This window comes from Sus scrofa, chromosome 14 (assembly GCF_054392235.1).
Source record: "Sus scrofa isolate SSC_HxYL_T2T_F1_AM1 chromosome 14, Sscrofa_HxYL_maternal_Yorkshire_Landrace_v2.0, whole genome shotgun sequence".
NCBI classification, from domain to species: domain Eukaryota; kingdom Metazoa; phylum Chordata; class Mammalia; order Artiodactyla; family Suidae; genus Sus; species Sus scrofa.
In genome coordinates, this window is record NC_139396.1 from 154,406,907 (window position 1) to 154,425,747 (window position 18,841).

General features: G+C 50.0%; 1 protein-coding gene and 1 pseudogene across 46 annotated transcripts in view; one reads left to right on the forward strand and one right to left on the reverse strand.

Annotated features, from left to right (window-relative positions):
* Window positions 1-18,841, forward strand: part of TACC2 (transforming acidic coiled-coil containing protein 2) — a 227,829-nt gene that overhangs the window by 125,442 nt on the left and 83,546 nt on the right. For all 46 annotated transcript variants that reach the window (XM_084992596.1, XM_084992601.1, XM_084992605.1 and 43 more), the window contains one exon: window positions 2,535-2,669. In XM_084992596.1, coding sequence (XP_084848722.1) covers window positions 2,535-2,669 — 135 coding nt within the window. The remainder of the gene's footprint in view (window positions 1-2,534; window positions 2,670-18,841) is intronic.
* Window positions 12,750-12,845, reverse strand: LOC146397113 (U6 spliceosomal RNA; annotated as a pseudogene).

Here is an 18,841-nt window from a genome sequence, read left to right on the forward strand (position 1 = left end):
CAAGGTGTGACAAACAACCATTTGAACGACTGAGGGGTCGTGTGAACCCACTCTGCGCTCCTGCCAGTTCTGTCCACACACTCATTGTACTTTCTGTTCACGAGCGGATCGGCCTTGCTCAGGGCTTACCTGGGGTCATTACTCTTTGGGCTGTTTTTCTTCTTGTTTCCAGGGACCCCGGGGGAGCAGGTCATATAGGTTTCAGCTCTGTTTTTCACTCCTGACGCCCGGTTTGGCCATAGCCAGTTGGGGCACCCTGGCTCCCCCTCTGCCTGTTTGAGTGCCCACTGTGGGTGGCCTGACTAGATACTGGGATGCTGGGGTGAAGCCGACAGATATACCCCTGCCCTCAGGGAGCTCACAGGTCAGTCTCCCTAGTGGTCTTTGAGGTCCTGATGAGGAGGCGGTGGGGGCTCCAGGTGTGTACTAGGGAGTCCCCGAGAGAGTGCACATGGATGTGGTTAAGGATTCAGAGCCTGGGTTCCTATCTTGGCTGCACCACCTACTTGCTCCGTGACCTTGGGCAAGTGACCTCATGTCCCTGAGCCTTGGGTCTCTGTAGAGTGAGGACGATGGCCTTTGATTGGGGGTTACCTGAGGTCATGTGTGTAAAGCATTTAACACAGGACCGGGTACCCAGGAAAAGCTCCCAGGAGGACCAGGCCCCAGCAGGGGTGAGCTTCTGCTGTTTTTGTTGCTCTTGATGAAGACCAAGCCAGGACCCGGAGCTAAGGAATTGCTGGCCTGGTGCGGGGAGGGCGGTGGGAGTGAAGTGAGGCCGAGGCCCGGCCCTGCATGACTGGCCCAGAGCTGCATTGGGGATGTGGGGCCAGACTGAGGATTCCTTCTCTGTACTGGGTGTGGGGGCCACGGCAGCTGCCCTCCAGGCCAGGAGACGGAGATTAGCAGAGCACTGCTGACACCTGCACCCCTGCAGTGTGGAAGCATCCTGGGGTGCTCACTCCCATGGGGAAGGAATGGGTCTCCACCTCTAGGCTGTGAAACTTCTAACCCCAGCATCCACCTCCAGCCAGGTTTCATGTTCTTAGTGCCGAGTCACCCCTCCACCAATGGCAGTGTGGACAGCTGGAGAGGCTGGGAGGGCTAACCCATCCTGAAAGTCCGTGGACAGCATCGCTAGTCTCTTTGAACCTCTTCTGAGCTCTAAGCCTGGTGACTTTTGGCTCTGCGGGTGTGTTTGCTGGTGGCTGTCCTTCCCACCTTCCCTCCCACTGGGAGCATCTGGCGCTCCCCGTGTTTCCCAGGCTGTCCAGCAGGGGGCACTCGCCCACTGAACAGGGACACGCTCTGCTATAGAAAAACTTTGCTAGGGAAAAGGGATCCCAGCACATCCCTGGATCAGGTTCCTTGATACCCATCAGCCTCCTCATTTTGATTTTCTCAGCCTCAGGTTTGTTTTTTTCTTTTTAAATTTATTTTATTGAGGGAGTTCCCGTTGTGGTGCAGAGGGTTAAGGATCTGGCATTGCCACAGCTGTGGCATAGGTTGCAGTTGCAGCTCGGATTTGATCCCCAGCCCAAGAACTTCCATGTGCCATGGGTGCGGCCAAAAAAAGAAAAAAACTTATTGAAGTATAATTGATTTACAATGTTGTGTTAATTTCTGCGGAACTGCAAAGTGATTCAGTTGTACCTATATGTGCACTCTTTTTCATATTCTTTTCCATTATGATTTATCACAGGATGTTGAATATAGTTCCCTGTGCTACACAGTAGGATCTTGTTGCTTATCCATATTCTATATATAACAAGTTTTGTCTGCTAATCTCAAACTCCAATCCATCACTCCACACCCCCCACCCCCCACCACTGGCAGCCAGTGAGTCTGTTTCTGTTTCATAGATAAGTTCATTTGCGTCATATTTTAGATTCCACATATAAGTGATATCATATGACATTTGTCCATCTTTGTCTGACTTATCAGTATGACAATCTCTAGGTCCATCCGTGTTGCTTGTAAATGGCATTTTTCATTCTTTTTCGTGCCTCCTTAATATTCCATTGTATATACATACCACATCTTCATGCATTGATCTGTTGATGGTCCCTTAAGTTGTTTCCATGTCTTGTTAGCCTCAGAACTTAAGAGGCAAATCCTGGAGAGTTTGCAAAGTTGTAGTATAATTTTCAACTCACAGAGTTCACTGCCCTTAAAAAACAATTAGAAATAATTGTATAAAAGTCCCTTCCCCCAGACAAAACTTAAACAAGATAACTCAGAGTGTTCTGAGCATGCGAGCTGCCTCCGTCACAGAAACCCTGGGTTCTGCTGCAGCCTAAGGAGGGAGGAATTCATTGCCTGGCCCAGAGGCTGCTGCCTTGAAGGGTGCGCCCCCACAGGGTCTCAGCAGAGGCCTGGGGAACCTGGTGGGGAGCCCGGGATAGCAGTGTGCTGGGTCTTTAAATAGCCCCCTCCATGTGTGTGGCTGGGTTGGGGGAGGGTAATGGGGCCTGATGAATGTGCCATTAACAAGCCCAGTTCCACTGGGAATAATTCTTCCTTTGTGTCCCCAGCACCTCCCCAGCCGCTGCCCGTGTGGCTCCCACCCCCCCGGCCTCAGAACATGCATCCGTGCCTCCCGCCCCAGCTGGTGATGGAGTAGATGCTTCCGCTCCCTCCTGCCAGGGTCTGGCCAAGGACTTAAGCAGGTACTGTATGAAGCTTTCCCTCCACAGCTGCTGCCCAGAGAGGAGGGGCCTGGTGGTTTCTGCTCCTTAGGCCCTGGCGGAGGGCTGTGTTTAAGGATGGTGGCCAGAAGACGGTGGCATTTTGGACCCGTGAAGCTGTGGGTCTGATCGTTTGGCCTTAGTTGCTCTGAACTTTAGCCTTGCTAGCAAACTCTCCATGTAACAGTGGGGACGCCTTGTGAGTATTATTCGTGTATTAGTCAGTGTTCTCCAGACAAACAGAACCAACAGCATATATGCACATAGACAGGCATGACTCGTTTTATTGCACAGATACTGCGTCTTTTATAAATTGGAGGTTTGTGGCAACCCTGAACAAGTCTGTTGGTGCCATCTTTCCAACAGCATTCGCTCACTTTGTGTCTCTCTGTCACGTTTTGGTAATGCTCGCGATATTTCAGACTTTCTCCTTATTTTATTTGTTATGGTGACCTGTGATCAGTGATCTTTGATGTTACTATTGTGGAAAGATTATGACTCACAGAAGGCTCAGATGATAATGACCAGCATTTTTAGCAACAAAGTATTTTTTAATTGAGAGGTACTGTTTTTAGGCAATACTATTGCACACTTAATAGACTAAAGTATCGTGGAAAAATAACCGATACATGCATTGGGAAACCAAAAATTTGTGTGACTCAGCTCATTGTTAAGTTCGCATCATTGTTGTGGTCTGGAACCAAACCTCTAATACCTCCGAGGTCTGCCCGTTTAGAGAGAAATTTATTTTAAGCAGTTGGCACATGCACATGTGGAAACTGGCAAATCCAAAATTTTCAAAGGCCGGCCAACAGATGGGAGACCCAGGGAAGAACTGATGTTGCACCTCGAGTCCAAAGGCTGTCTGCTGGCAGAGAGCCCTCTTCCTTGGGGGACCTCAGTCTTTCTTACTTAATGCCTTCACCTGATTGGACGAGGCCCACCCACATAATGGAGGCTGATCTGCTTTACTCAAAGTCTGCTGACTTAAATGTTACTCTCACCTAAAAAAATACCTTCACAGCAACATCCAAACTGATGAAATTTCTGAGTACAATGGCCGAGCCAAACTGACACGTAAAACTGACCACTATAGCCAGGGTTCAAAACTCCTGTTTCTGTGCAAATAGTTAGTTCGGATTAGAAATTATTCTGCCTAGCTGTGAAGTTCTCCAAAGCGCGTTCTCCAACAGTCTTTGCTTGGAGGGCTAAATACCCGCGGGTGTTTTGAGAACAGAAAGCCTGTGGCCTCAGAGAGTCTTGTTATTGGGGGGGGTGGTCGTGCATCCAGGTACCAAAAGCTCAGCCGAGGAAGAGGGTGAGACTGTAGGGATGGCCAGTGCATTAGTGATCACCTGCCAAACCAGTTTCCAGAAGCACTAGAGGGCTTGGGGGAGAGGAAGCCCATTGTGTCCAGGTGTGAGGAGGTGGGGGTGGAGCTGGATTGGAGTCCCTCTCACCTGGACAGTGCTCCGCAGAGCGGAAGCTCTTTCCTGCCCATGAGCTCCTGAGAGACCTACCTGCCACCTTGTTGGTCCTGAATCCTGGTGGGGTGTGTGTGGGGGGGGGATGCTCTGTCTGCAGTCCCTCAGCCCCTCAGGGCAGATCTGGAACCTTCCACCCCCTTAGAGGTTCTGGGGCTGTGCCTTATTTATTACTACTGGCCTTGGGCTGGGGGTGGAAATGGATGGGAGCTTTGCTTTCTGGTGGCAAGATCATAGGAGCCGTTGGGAGCCAAGAGCATTCATTTGTGGGTATTGGGGAGATGCCCTTGGTTTGCCTTGGACATAGTAGGTGCTTAATAAAAACGTGCTGACGAAAGAAATAAAATGACTCTTCTTAAGTATTCTGCCCTTTAGTTTCTTATAGAGGTAAATATACATCTACCATATGACCTAGAAAAGCCACTTTCAGGTGTTTATCCATGAAAAAGGAAAATCCATATCTACCTAAAAACTTGTATGTTTACGGCCGCTTTATTCATACCCACCCCAAAATTAAAACAACCCAAGATATCCATCAACTGTGTGAGTGAATAAGCAAATTGTGATGTATCCATTTTAGAGATTGTTAGCTCAGCAAGAAAAAGGAAGAAACTATGGATTCATGCAACAAAATAGATAAATCTTAAGTGCATTATGCTAAGTGAGAAAGGTCAGACTCAAAAGGCTCCATGCTACGTGAGTGCACTTATCAGATATTCTGGAATAGGCAAAGCTGTAAGGAATTGAAACCATGTCAGTGGGTGCCTGGGCTGAGAGTTGGGATCTGGAACCGATGACAGAAGGCTCTGGAGTATCTTCTGGGGGGTGATGGAAATGCCCTGTGTCTTCACGGTTGTGGTGAAATTTGACACATAACTGCATGTGTCAAAGTTCTTGGAACTCTGTATCTGAAAAAGATACATCACACTGTCTGTAAGTTATATCTCAATTTTTGTTAAAAAAAGAGAAAGAACCAAGCTTATCCGAAGGCTGAAGACGATGAAATCACACACACACACACACACACACACACAACCCCAAAACAAAAGCAAACAAAAAACCTGCCATCTAGACCTTTCTCTGATGCGACATCTAGGGATCAGAGGGCTTCCCTGGTGCACCCTGGCACCAGCAGATGTGTGTGCTACCCATCTGCCCAGGTCACCTGGGCTCTGAGTTTAAAACTTCTCACACAGAGTGCATGCAGGCTTTGTTCCGTGGAGCCAACTCTGCTTGGGTTGCTTCTGAATCTTGTTCATTTACGCCTCTAAGCATTCAGCAGCATGAACGTGAGGTTGTCTGGACCAGACACTGTGTCATAGACAGGCACCGCCTCTGTGGCTTTTACAGCCCATTGGAGAAGACAGACCTGGAGTGAGCGGTCTTGACTGGGATGCAAGACAGGTGCGGTGCGTGCGTGGAACCTGGAACCTTCCTCAGTCCAGGTGGCTGGGGAGGGCCTCTCCGGGGGAAGTGACTTCTAAGCTGAGAGCTGCAGGCTGAATGGGCTTGACTACACAGGGGCAGGGGAAGGGACAGTGTGTGCAGAAACCCTGAGCAAAGAGAAGGGAGCAGACGGAAGAGGTCCCCCGTTGAGGTCGAGCCTGAAGAGGAGGGAGAGGGGCTGGCACACCTTGGTTCATGTTGGGGGCATTATGTTTTTCCCTTGGAAGAATTTTTTTCAATTACTAGATTTCTTTTAAGGACAGTTTTAGATTTATCCAAAAATCGAGACCATAGCATAGGGCGTTCTCATTTACCCAAGCAAGTGGTTGCTAACATTTTAACAATGGCATGGTTTGTTTGGTACAATTAATGAACCAGTACTCAATACTGATGCCTTATTTTTTGTTTTTGTTTGTCTTTTTAGGGCCTCACCCGCGGCATATGGAGGTTCCCAGGCTAGGGGTCCAATCGGAGCTGTTGCCGCCGGCCACAGCCACAGCCACAGCAACGAGGGATCCTTAACCCACTGAGCAAAGCCAAGGATTGAACCTGCATCCTCATGGATACTAGTCAGATTTGTTTCCGCTGAGCCATGACAGGCATGATGTGTTATTTTCATTGAACTATAGTTGATTTCCAGGGCTGTGTTAATTTGTGTTGTATAGCAAAGTGATTCATTTATGCATGCATATTAAAAATATACAGGAGTTCCCATTGTGGCTCACAGGTTAGCGAACCCGGCTATAGCATCCATAAAGACTTGGACTTGATCCCTGGCCTCGCTCAGTGGGTTAAGGATCCGGCGTTGCCGTGAGCTGTGGTGTAGGTCGCAGACATGGCTCAGATCCTGCATTGCTGTGGTTCTGGTGTAGGCTGGCGGCTACAGTTCCAACTGGACCCCTAGCCTGGGAACCTCCATATGCTGTGGGTGAGGCCCTGAAAGACAAAAAGACAAAAAAAAAAAAGCTTATGTTATGCATGTATTAAAGAGGAATGTGTATGCATATATATGTGTATATATGTATGTGTGTGTGTGTGTGTGTGTGTGTGTACACTACATACACATTCTTTTAAAATACTCTTTTCCATTTTGGTTTATCGCAGGATATTGACTATAGTTCCCTGTGCTGTACGGTAAGACCTTATTGTTTTCTATTCTGTGTATAATAGTTTGCATCAGCTAACCCTAAACTCCCAGTCCTTCCCTCTCCACCCCCCTTGGCAACCATAAGTCTGTTCTCTATATCTTGGCACATTATTATTAACCAAAGTCCATAGTTTATTCTGACTTCCTTATTTTTTCCCTAATGTCCTTTTTCTATTCCAGGACCCCATCCAAGATACCACATGGCATTTAGTCTCCATGTCTCCTTAGGCTCATCTTGGCTCTGACCGTTTCTCAGACTTTCTTGTTCTCAATGACCTTGGCAGTTCTGAGGAACACTGGTCAGGTGTTTCGTAGAATGCCCCTTAGCTGGGATTTGTCTGATGTTTTTCTCCTGATTAGAGCAGCGTTATGGGTTTGGGAAAGAAGTACCATTTTCATCACATCTTCTCAAGGGCACCTCCTATCAACGTGGTTTATGACTGTGCGTTGACCTTGACCACTCTGCTGAGGTCGTGTCTGTCAGGTTTCTCTAATGTCAAGTTCCTCTCTTTACCCCTTTTCCATATTGTCTTCCTTGGAAGGAAGTCCCTATGGGCACACCTCCAAGGAGGAGGAGGCGTGTACCCCCTCTTTTAGGGGGAATATCTACATAAATGCTTTGGAATTCCTCTGCATGGGAGATTTGTCTCTTCTGCCCCATTTATTAATTTATTCAGTCATGCCATAAAGATATATAAAATCCATGTGGACTCCTGGATATCTATTTTATACTTTGGTTATAATAACAATACGGCTTTATTTATTTGGTTACTCAAATTATTCCAGCTTTGGCTGTTGGCCCATTGGCTCCTAGGGCTTTATTTTAAGAGGGCCCAGAAGCCCCAAGGCAGGAGAGAGATCTGAGCAGATTTGCATTTTTAAAGGATCTCTCTAGCTGCTTGGCAGAGCAGGAGTGATTTGGGGACCGCTGGGGCCCCCAAGCCCTAAGGCGCCAGTCCTGGCCCAGCAGAACAGGACAGGGCCAGGGACAGAAGGGGTCCCATCGCCCTAAGTACCTCTTCAGCTATGCCTTCAAGGTGTGGCCAACCCCATTCTCTCCATGGCTGCTTTTTACCACGGGGCTGTGGCCAGAATCCAAGGATCCAAAGAGATCTTGTCTTTTTCCCTTTGGTGGGTCCTTGGAGATTTTCAAAGCAAGTTTCAAAAATGCACAGATGAAAATTTCATCTCGCTGAAATGGGCGTTGCTATTCCCCAGGTCTGGGCCAGAGTCCGAAGCCCCTGTTGGTCTCATGATTTGGAGATAGGGCCTCCGTCAGTGTCCATTTCCAGCCAGCCTGCCCTTGTTGGAGCTGACACACCCTCGGTGAAACCATGCACAAGCCACTGCAGTGCCCTTGACAGCTGTGGCTTTGTCTCCCCCCACTTTGGGCTTGGAGGGGAGCAGCGGGGCAGTGAGACCTGACGTCTTAGCACAGAAAGCCCGGGGCACATCTTATTACCGAATCGACAGATGTTCTGTTCTTGCGAGCATGCTGGGTGACTTCCCGCTCGCTGTCTCCTCCTGCTTCTGATGGCTGCTGTGGAAACGATGACACAATCCCACGTTTCCAGTGCAAATGGCTTTTGTCCAGGCGTTTTCTCACTCCCACCCCCTCCCCCATGCCCAGCAGTAATCATTAGGCCACAAGCCTTGGGGAGAACAGATGTGACTTTGAGAGGGTCCATGGGGAGGAGAGCGAGCGCTTCATTTCTCTGCTTCCCAGCCCTGCCCGAAGCAGAAAGCTTGTCCTGGGGTGGGGGCGAGGGACGACACTGTCTCCCAAGATGGCAAAGCTTCCTCCATCAGCACAGCCCCCGAGTGGCCTTGGAGCTCAGCAGACACCCCGACCCACTGAAGCTGTTTGGAGAGCGCTCTGCCGCGATGAATTGAGCGCTAAGAGGCTGAAGTCAGGCAGGGAATCTGACTGAAGGTTAAGAATTTCCAGGAATGCAAGTCGAAAGCCTGCACTCTTGCCAAGGCAGCCACAGCTGATCACGGAGTTTTGGACCTTCGGGGGCTTGTGGCAAAGAGCCTGATGTGCTGACACATGGGCCAGGGGGACGTGAACCTGAGCAAACATCAGAGCTCACGTCCCACTCTGCCTGCTGGGGGAGGCTGTCCCTAAGGAATCGGTCACTTGGAAACCTGGCCCACGGCCACCTGGATGAGCTGGAAGGAATGCGATGGTGGATACAGCTGAGCTTCTCGCACAGAGGGGACTGGGTCCATGTTGGAGCAAGAACAACTCCCACCTCCCAGCCCCAGACACCGCCCTGGACTGTAGCCTGGGGGAGAGAGGCAGAGAGAAGCAGTTGGCCTGGGCTCACCGGGGTTTCTGGTGAGATGTCCCCAGCCCCTGCCTGCCGTGGGCAGCCCCCAGTTGCTCCCGTCTCTCTGTCGGCACTTCCCCTGGACTTGAGAGCTTTTCCTGGCAGGAGAGGGAGTGGGAGACCTTCCCCCTGGCCGCACCTAGGGTGGTACCCTCTTCCCCACAGGGCAGAGACGTGAACCCCTTTGGAAATACTGCCCATCCTTGTGCCCAGAGCCAGTTCATTTGCCCACTCACGGCTCAGTGGTTAATTTTGTTAACCTCTGTGTTTTAGAGATATTGGGGTTGCTGACTCTGATGCTCTCTGGAGACAAAACAGTGCCCCGAGCAGACTGGGGTCTGATCCGGCCTCGTTCCTCCTTTGTGTGAACCACGGTTCATTCTCTCGCCTGTCAGACCCACTTCTTGCAGGGCAGACTGGGCGTGGCTAGGTTGCCAAGCCTCACAGTCCTGTCCGGGCAGGACAGCAGAGGCCATGTGACCTGGGTCTCCGGCTCCCGGTCAGTCTCATGGATGGCTGGAAGCTGTCTGGGGGATGTTCAGCATCCCAGGGTTTGCGGGCCGCCGTGTCTGGAAGCCCTACCTGACTGGCTTCAGCCCGGGGAGCAGAGCAAGTGAAGCTCTTACCCTTCTTTCCAAAGGCACGTCGGTAGCCGTGGCCGGCAGACTGGGTGGAACGAGCGTGGAGCGCAGGGGACCCATGATCCCAGCCTTTAAAATCTTTTTTCTGGGAGTTCCCACTGTGGCTTAGCGGGATAAGACGCTGACTAATATCCATGAGGACGTGGGTTTGATCCCTGGCCTTACTTAGTGGGTTAAGGATCTGGCCTTGCTGTGAACTGCGGTGTAGGTCACAGACGTGGCTCAGATTACTTGTCGTTGTGGCTGTGGTGTAGGCTGGCAGCTGCAGCTCCAATTCCCCCTAGCCTGGGAACCACCATATGCTGCAGATGCAGCCCTAAAAAGACAAACGAAACCCCCAGACTTTTTCCTCTTTCTCGGGGGGAGATAGAAGGAGAGCACACAGCTAGGCAGGGCTCCCCTGGATCTTCTCCACAGCGTGGAAGGGAGTCTGTCCTGATGTGGGGTTGGGTGAGGGGCAGGGGGTGCCACGGAGCTTTGAGGGGCCAGTGAGGGCCTGAGTGAAGGTACCCAGCTCAGTTCCAGGTGTGTGGAAGGTGTCAGGGCAGCGTGAGGCCTGGGAGCCCATCCCCCTCCATGCCCAGTGATGCCCTAGGCCCCGTGTTATGTTGGCTGCCACTTATAATTTGCGACTTTTGTATTTCAGGAGGCCATTCCTCTTCCCAACCAAATGTAGGCCTTGGAGCTCTCAGATCCAGCAGGAGGTGCAAAAGAGGGGGGTTTCCAGGAGCAGGTGGAGAAATAGACCCCAAACTGAGGGAGGAGCCAGGACAAAGACAGGGCCTTGGGGCAGTAGGGCGGGGGGAGGGGCTCCTTGCCAGAACATGCTCGGCTCAGGGCCCCCAGCCTCTGGCTGCCGTGGCCTTTGTTGGTGAGTCAGTTTCTGTTATACTTTGGCTCAAAAGAGGAAGTCACAGGCCCGATGCTGTCAGTAGCAGAAGGTGATCAGTGTCCTGAGTCTAAGTGATCGAGTCATGTGTCTTCTGCTTTGTGGTTCTCCATCTGTGTGTCTGTCCATCCATCCATTCATCCATCATCCACTCGTCCGTGTGTCCATCCCTTCACCCACTCAGCACATCTTGGGTTGATTCTGTGCCGCGTCCTGTATATGACGTGATGCAGGGGGAAAGTGCATAAAATCAGACACGCCCCTGCCATTTATGAGCTGTGTGACCTTGGATAAGTTACTTAACCACTCTGAGTCGTTGGTTACCCATCTTTAAAATGAGGCTGGTAGTATCCACCTCTTGGCGGCAACTGTAAGGAATAAGTGAAGTTAATGAAGAATATCATGTGGTGCTCGACAAACAGGAGGCATTTCATCACCGTCGGCTCCCCTAATGTCCAGGGGTGCCGGGAGGAAGGAGGCAGACAGAGATGACTGTTCTGTAAACAAACACAGCGTAATCAGCATGGGAACTCCGGCAGAGTTGAGAACGGAGGACCAGGCAGAGAGATGGTGAGGCCTCCTGGGGTTAATGGCTTAAAGAGATGCCAAAAAAAAAAAAAAAAAAAAAAAAAAAAAATGCTACTCTGCACTGACTCTGCTCCAAACTTTTACAAGCAACCAGCCTCTGAAAGCTGTCAGGAGACCTGGCCACATCTCTCGCATCATTTCTCCAGGTCAGCGGGATGAGGCAGGAATCGGGTCAGTCTGTTGTCACAGAAAGATTGTCTTCCCATGGACAAACCGATTCCTAAAAATCTGAGTATTTTGGAAAAGCAATCCCTTATCCTGAGGCACAGTTAAAAGCACATTGCATCCAGTGAGGGCTCGGCAGGCCACCGAGGGAATGGCACATGCAGGGCCTGTGGGATGGTTATGAAAAGAAGGAAATATTTTTAGCGTTTGGTAGCACACGTGTGCACACACAGACATGCCTACATCCGTGTCCCCCCCCCCACACACACACTCACTCGTTCTGACCTCAGAAATTACGCTCATTATGCTATCAGCAGAGGCTCGAGGATGCTATTTCTGGCCTAGCCGTTCTGGATTTCTGGTCTGTCGCAGAGCCTTGAGTCAGCAGTTCTGGGCCTCAGCGCCTGGTTTTCACTGTTCGGCTCACAAGTAGGGCAGCCCTGTGTCAGGCTGTGTCACCGCCAGTGAGGCATGGAAAGTCATTCACCCTAGACCGGCCTTCCTGAACTGGCTGCTGCTCTGGAACAAAGGATGTCACAAGGACCCGACCTACACTGCTTACAAGGCAGGAAGGACTTCGAGGTTTAGGGCTTCCGAATGCACCTGTTTGCATTTGCATCTCGGAAGCCTTTCCATGCTGAACGGCCCCTGAGCAGAACCTTCTCTTGGGCCAGATGGGCAGAACCTGCCGTTCTCCACCTGTTTCTCTGGGCTGGCTCCAGAAACCAGCTTGGCTGTCCATTTTGGCAGCTGGCAAATCCCGTCTTTGTACACCTGACTCTTTTCTTTAAAAGGGCTCTTATTTCTGGTACAAAATTGCCTCTAAGGAGTTCCCATTGTGGCTCAGCAGGTTACAAATCTGATGAGCATTCATGAGGTTGGGGGTTTGATCCCTGACCTCGCTTAGTGGGTTAAGGATCTGCATTGCTGTGAGCTGTGGTGTAGGCCTGCAGGTGAAGCTCTGATTCTATGCCTAGCTTGAGAATTTCCCTGTGTTGCACGTGCGGCCCTAAAAAGAAAGAAAGAAGGAAAAAAAGACAAAGTAGCCTCTAAAACCAATAAGCTTAAGCTCTAGAGGAACTCAGTGGATTAACACATCAACGTTCAACTCAATACAATATTTAAGCTCTTTTAACAAGGACTGAAACATTTTTGTAGTGCTTGTGGAAGTTTCTGTTCTTCTTGGAAATAGTTCCCTGGGAAGAAAGATTGATTTTACTGGTTATTTTTTTTATTTCAAACAGAGTCAGTTGATTCTCTCTTTCCGGGTTTGAAGGAGACTTAACTATTTCTAAGTACAAGCTTGAACTCTAGAAGCTGGAGTTTTTGTTTTTGTTTTTTCAAATGATTTTTATTTTTTCCGTTATAGAAAAATATGGAACGCTTCATGAATTTGCACAGGGGCCGTGCTAATCTTCTCTAAAAATTGTTCCAGTTTTAGCATATGTGCTGCCGAAGCAAGTACGAGGCTTGAGTTTTATTTGGCCAAATGTCTACCTTGGATCACCCCGTTTATTTTTGCCTATGATCTTAAACCTAGTTGACAAAAGTAGTTACAAGAAGGGGTCCAGATTATCTAAAAAAAAAAAATTGCTCCCTGAGAAAGGCCACTTAAGATGAATCCACTTAATGAATCAAAAATTAATGGTAGGAGTTCCCTGGTGGCTCAGCAGGTTAAGGACCCAGCGTTGTCACTGTTGCAGCTCAGGTGGCTTCTGTGGTGTGGGTTTGATCCCTGGCCCAGGTTCTTCTGCATGCCATGGGTGTGGCCAAAAAGAAAAAAAAATATAGTGGGGGAGTTCCTGTCGTGGCGCAGTGGTTAATGAATCCGACTAGGAACCATGAGGTTGCGGGTTCGATCCCTGGCCTTGCTCAGTGGGTTAAGGATCCGGCGTTGCCATGAGCTGTGGTGTAGGTCACAGACTCGGCTCGGATCCCGCGTTGCTGTGGCTCTGGTGTAGGCCGGTGGCTACAGCTCTGATTCGACCCCTAGCCTGGGAACGTCCATATGCCGAGGGAGCGGCCCAAGAAATGGCAAAAAGACAAAAAAAAAAAAAAAAAAAGAAAAGAAAATTATAGTGGGGAAAATGTTTAATTGGGGCTAGATCTTTTGTTTTGTTTTGTTTTGTTTTCTGTCTTTTTAGGGCCGCACCCAAGGCATATGGAGGTTCCCAGGCTAGTAGGGTCGAATTGGAGCTACAGCTGCCATCCTGTGCCACAGCCACAGCAACTCAGGATCCGAGCCGCAATCTGTGACCTACACCACAGCTCACAGCAATGCCAGATCCTTAACCCACTGAGCGAGGCCAGGGATCGAACCCTCATCCTCATGGATACTCATTGGGTTTGTTAACCACTGAGCCACGACGGGAACTCCTGGGGCTAGATCTTGAAAAAAGAAATGAAAAAATTATGAAGATGATTTATAGTTAACAAAATGTGGACTTTAACAATAGCCATATTTTACTGCTTGGAATGCAAAAAACCTCTGGCCTTATTTTTCTGCCAAATTTTCGGGTTGCATATTCTTCACTTCCCACCTGACTCTTGCAGCTCAAGCTCAAGGTCACTTTAGCATAAACGCATGAGGGCTTCAACACTTTCCTGCAGGGCTCTCTTCGAAGCCACCTTTGTGTCCTCTCTTCGAAGCCACCTTCTTCCTCACCTTTGTGAGTTTCTTTTCTTCAGTTGTTCACGGATTGCCATGTCTTTGGGTGGCTTTCGAGCAAAGGATCCGGATCAGTTTCATTCCCTTCATGGTGCCCTGTGGCTTCTGCTAGGTTTGCAGTGTCCCTTGCAGTTGGTGGTGGTGTCTATTTCCCCAGGATCAATGAGCCACAACTGGCCAGGACTTGTGAGGCCAGGAGGCATATTTGAGGGACTGCTTTGTTGATTTCCATCTTCCTAAGGCTGACCTGTGCTTCCCCTTATATAAGCTTGTTACCATGGGAACCTAGGTGGAGGGGGGTCGTTTCTGCCAGATGGGGCAACTGAAAATGTGTCTTCCAGTTTCCTGATTTTATTGATGGCCGGGGAAACTCAGTAGCTGCTGATATGCTTGCTGAAGTCGCCATATGAAGTCGAATGTTGTGTGGCTGGAGGGATGTTGTGGAGGGTTTTGTCCATCCCAGACACTGTCTCCTGGTGGAGGATTCATAGGAAAGGGCACATTGAAAATGTCAGGAAAAGGAGTTCCCGTCGTGGCGCAGTGGTTAACGAATCCGACTAGGAACCATGAGGTTGCGGGTTCGATCCCTGGCCTCGCTCAGTGGGTTAAGGATCTGGCGTTGCCGTGAGCTGTGGTGTAGGTCGCAGACGCGGCTCGGATCCCGCGTTGCTGTGGCTCTGGCGTAGGCCGGCAGCTGCAACTCCGATTCGACCCCTAGCCTGGGAACCTCCATATGCTGTGGGTGCGGCCCAAGAAATGGCAAAAAGACAAAAAAAAAAAAAAGAAAATGTCAGGAAAGAAAGAAGCTGCTTCTCTGTGGAATGGGTCTTTTTTTCTTTTTTTAATCTGCTGGGTTTTATGTGAAAGAGATCATGAATTGTTTCCCTTTTTGCTTCGGCTGCTGGGAAACTTAAAGCCAGACTGGCACTTCCTCCAGCCAAGGCTTAGGTGGTACTTCCAGGCCTCTCTGGCTTTGATCCATCTATTCTCCCCAAATTCTTTTGCTCACTTGAATTATATGCTTCAGTCCTTTTTGAAATTAGGTAACATGTATTTTCTAAAAACCTTATCTCAAGAGTGTCTTCTACCATTTCCATCTCAAAAGAGCTGAATTCATTTGGTAAAAAAAATGAAGGATTTTAAGGATCTTGTTTAGTCTTTTTGGATGTGGTGTTTGTGTTACTGATTTCTTCGTGCATAGGTGGTGTGACTTCTAAACTCCATGCTGTTCTGACTTTTGCATGGCTCTGGGTTTTAGGGACAGCCGACTGTCCTTCCTTTTGTAAGAATCAAAGATTCAGGAAAAATGTATCCTGAATTCTTAATTTTAAAACAAAAGTGGAGTTCCCATCCTGGCGCAGCGGAAGCAAATCCGACTAGGAACCATGAGGTTGCGGGTTCGATCCCTGGCCTTGCTCAGTGGGTTAAGGATCTGGCGTTGCTGTGAGCTGTGGTGCAGGCCGGCAGCCATAGCTCCGATTTGACCCCTAGCCTGGGAACCTCCATATGCTGCGAATGTGGCCCTAAAAAGCAAAAATAAATAAATAAAATAAAATAAAAATGAGTCTGATCTCTCTTCACTGATTTCTTTTTTTAGCGCATTTTGGGGTGCCTTCCTCGGTCTCACAGTAAAACTCTCAACCTTCATCTTCTATCATAGTAGAATTAAAAGGATTTTTCCCCCATGAAGAGTAGCCAGCCTTTGGGGTTGTCCTTGCATGGAAGCAGCTTTGAAAGATCTCAGGTGTAGGTGTTCTGGTGTGGTCACTGCTGTGGCGTGAGTCTGATCCCTGGCCTGGGAACTTCAGCATGCCACGGGCACGCCAGGAAAGACAAAAAGAACGCGAACATTCTCAGGTGTAAATGGTGAGGAAGATGTGGTAGATCAGCCTCTTTCAAAGCGAGAACAAGCAAACCTCAAACCTCAGAGCAGATGGCGTTTTACATGAGCTGGCTCTTCAGCCCGGAAGAGCCATGCAGACTCCCCAGGGGGAGCATGTGAGATTTAACGTGGGCGTGTAAGCGGTCCTGTCGTGGCTCAGCGGTTCACAAACCCGACTAACATCCATGAGGACGCAGGTTCGATCTCTGGCCTCGCTCAGTGGGTTAAGGATCCAGCATTGCCGTGAGCTGTGGAGTAGGTCAAAGACGTGGCTCAGATCCTGCGTTGCTGTGGCTGTGGTGTGGGCCGGCGGCTCCAGCTCCGAATTGACCCCCAGCCTGGGAACCTCCATATGCCGCGGGTGCGGCCCTAAAAAGACAAATAATAATAATAATACTAAAGTGGGTGTGTAGAAGATGAACCAGCCCTGTGGCCCTGTACAGGAAGGACCCCGACAATCTTCTCCCTTTTCTCTCTTCATCATAAGATTGAAGACTTTTGCCGGGACCTGTTCCCAAGTTCTCTGAGTTTATGAAGCTCTGACGGGGGATGGGGGCACGGCGGGCCGGAGCCAGGGGACAGCAGACACGCCGGCAGAGTGAGGCTCTGATAAAGCGAGAGAGCACCAAGGCTTCGATCTGCTAGGGGTTGAGCCAAGGAGGAGGAGTCCGTGGGCTGGACGAGGCTGAGCCCTCCCAGAAGCTGACCGGGGAGCTGGGCCCTGAGGCATGGGAGGAACTGGGAGAGCTGGAGAGGCTGGGAGGGGCACCTCCTTGGCAGTGAGGTCATAGCAGAGACCTCGGTCCCACTCAAATGTAGGATGGAGCCAGTGTCAGGATCAAGGATCGGGGCCAGGATAGCGAACTGGGATTTTTTCCTGGAAGGCGGTTGACAGCTTTTGGAGCGAGGTCGCATGACAGAAAAGCTGTGTCTCCAAAAGCCCAGGAAAATGGACCCACCATTTGTAAAACCTGGGTGGAGAATGTGCCAGCAAGATGCCATTCTTTTTTTTTTTTTTTTGTCTTTTTGCCATTTCTTGGGCCGATCCCACAGCATATGGAGGTTCCCAGGCTAGGGGTCCAATCGGAGCTGTAGCCACCGGCCTACGCCAGAGCCACAGCAACGCGGGATCCGAGTCACGTCTGCAACCTACACCACAGCTCACGGCAACGCCGGATCCTTAACCCACTGAGCAAGGCCAGGGATCGAACCTGCAACCTCATGGTTCTTAGATTCGTTAACCACTGCGCCACGACGGGAACTCCCCAAGATGCCATTCTTGACCTGCCACCTGGTCCTGCTCACTGGTAGGCTTGGCTAATTTCAGGCTCCTGTTACATGTGGTTGTTGAACTTGGGTCTGAAATCTAACAGCTCCTGGCTCTTAGAATCTTAGGAGGGGCAGTTAGCCACATGCCGGGTGGAGTTGTGGGGTGTGGGGCTGGACTTTTTGGAGCCTCAGTTGAAGGAACAAGTTGCAAGTGGGTGAAAATAACACATCAGGGCCAGGAGTCCATCTGAAGAGGGGGCTTCCTGAAGCGAAGGTCCACGTGCTTCTGTGTGGCCTCCCCACGGTCCCTCCGTGAGGGTGGAGGCCAGGGACTTGAAGAAACAGGATCTTGCCCAGGCCCGTTCTCCATCTGTATTTACATTCTTAAGGCTCTCTAGATGGATTTTTCTGTGATCTGACCTACTTTCCTTTAGCGAGTGTGCTTGGGCTAATTAGCAGCACGGGGTCCATTGGTCCTGTTTAGAGAGTTTTGCTGCTATGGCAACTGGAGACTTCCTGAGGCTGGAGTGAAAGATAAAGCCGCTCAAGTTTGTTTTTCTTGGGGTGTCAGAGGTGCCTCAAATGACTTGCCCTTTCTGACTATGGCCCAGTCCCTTGGACCCTAATGGGATTTAAGAGCCTATACCATGTAGTTTCTCTCTCAATTACAGGGATCTGGCGGGTTTGCTGATCCTTCTAGTATGTGTCAGTAAGAAACTTGAAAATAGACTCATCTTATTCGACATTTGTAGGCCAGACACATGCGAAGTGCATTAATATATATGGAATTGCTAATTGTTCTAGAAATGATAGTGCCTTCCTTGATTTACCCAGGGTTCTAGGATGTCTTGGGGACCTCAGTAGGAAGGCTGGCGGTGGAGCCCATCTAAGTGCCCTAGCCTACCTTTCGTGTCTTAGAATAGCCATGCTCTGGTCCAAAGCTGGCCAGAGGGGCTGTTTGAGTTCAGGGTCTCATGAGAGCCATGGTTAGAAGCATTGGAGTCGAGTGTGGGCTGGGCAAGAAACAGAGCAGCCAGCCAGGTGAAGGCAGCACCTTTGGGAAGGAAGGCCGGGACGAAGCAGCGGGTACCAACGGGACCTGTCTGCAGCCAAAAGCCTGGCTCAAGTGGGTGCTCAGTGCCAAGTTTGAATACTCGGGGGAAGGTGTGATTGCAATGCTAACTGTTTGCATTTTAATAATTTTAGAAGGAATCTGTGCTTTCTGGGTTTTTTTTTTTTTTTTGTCTTTCTGTCTTTTTAGGGCCGCACCTGCGGTATATGGAGGTTCCCAGGCTAGAGGGTCCCATTGGAGCCGTAGCCGATGGCCTACACCATAGCCACAGCAACTGCGGGATCTGAGCGGTGTCTGCAACCTACACCACAGCTCATGGCAACGCTGGATCCTTAACCCACAGAGCGAGGCCAGGGGTCGAACCCACATCCTCATGTTAACCACTGAGCTATGACGGGAACTCTGGAATCTGTGCTTTCTTACCATACAAACCTCTTCAGCATGATTTGGGGAGGGGTGGGGTGAGGGAGAGAGGAGGGGAAGGCAGTAAAGAGGCAGGAGTGGGGCATAGCGGGGTGGTGGCTCTGCCATCAGCAGTTCTTGTGGACACCCAGAACCCTGGGTCTATGG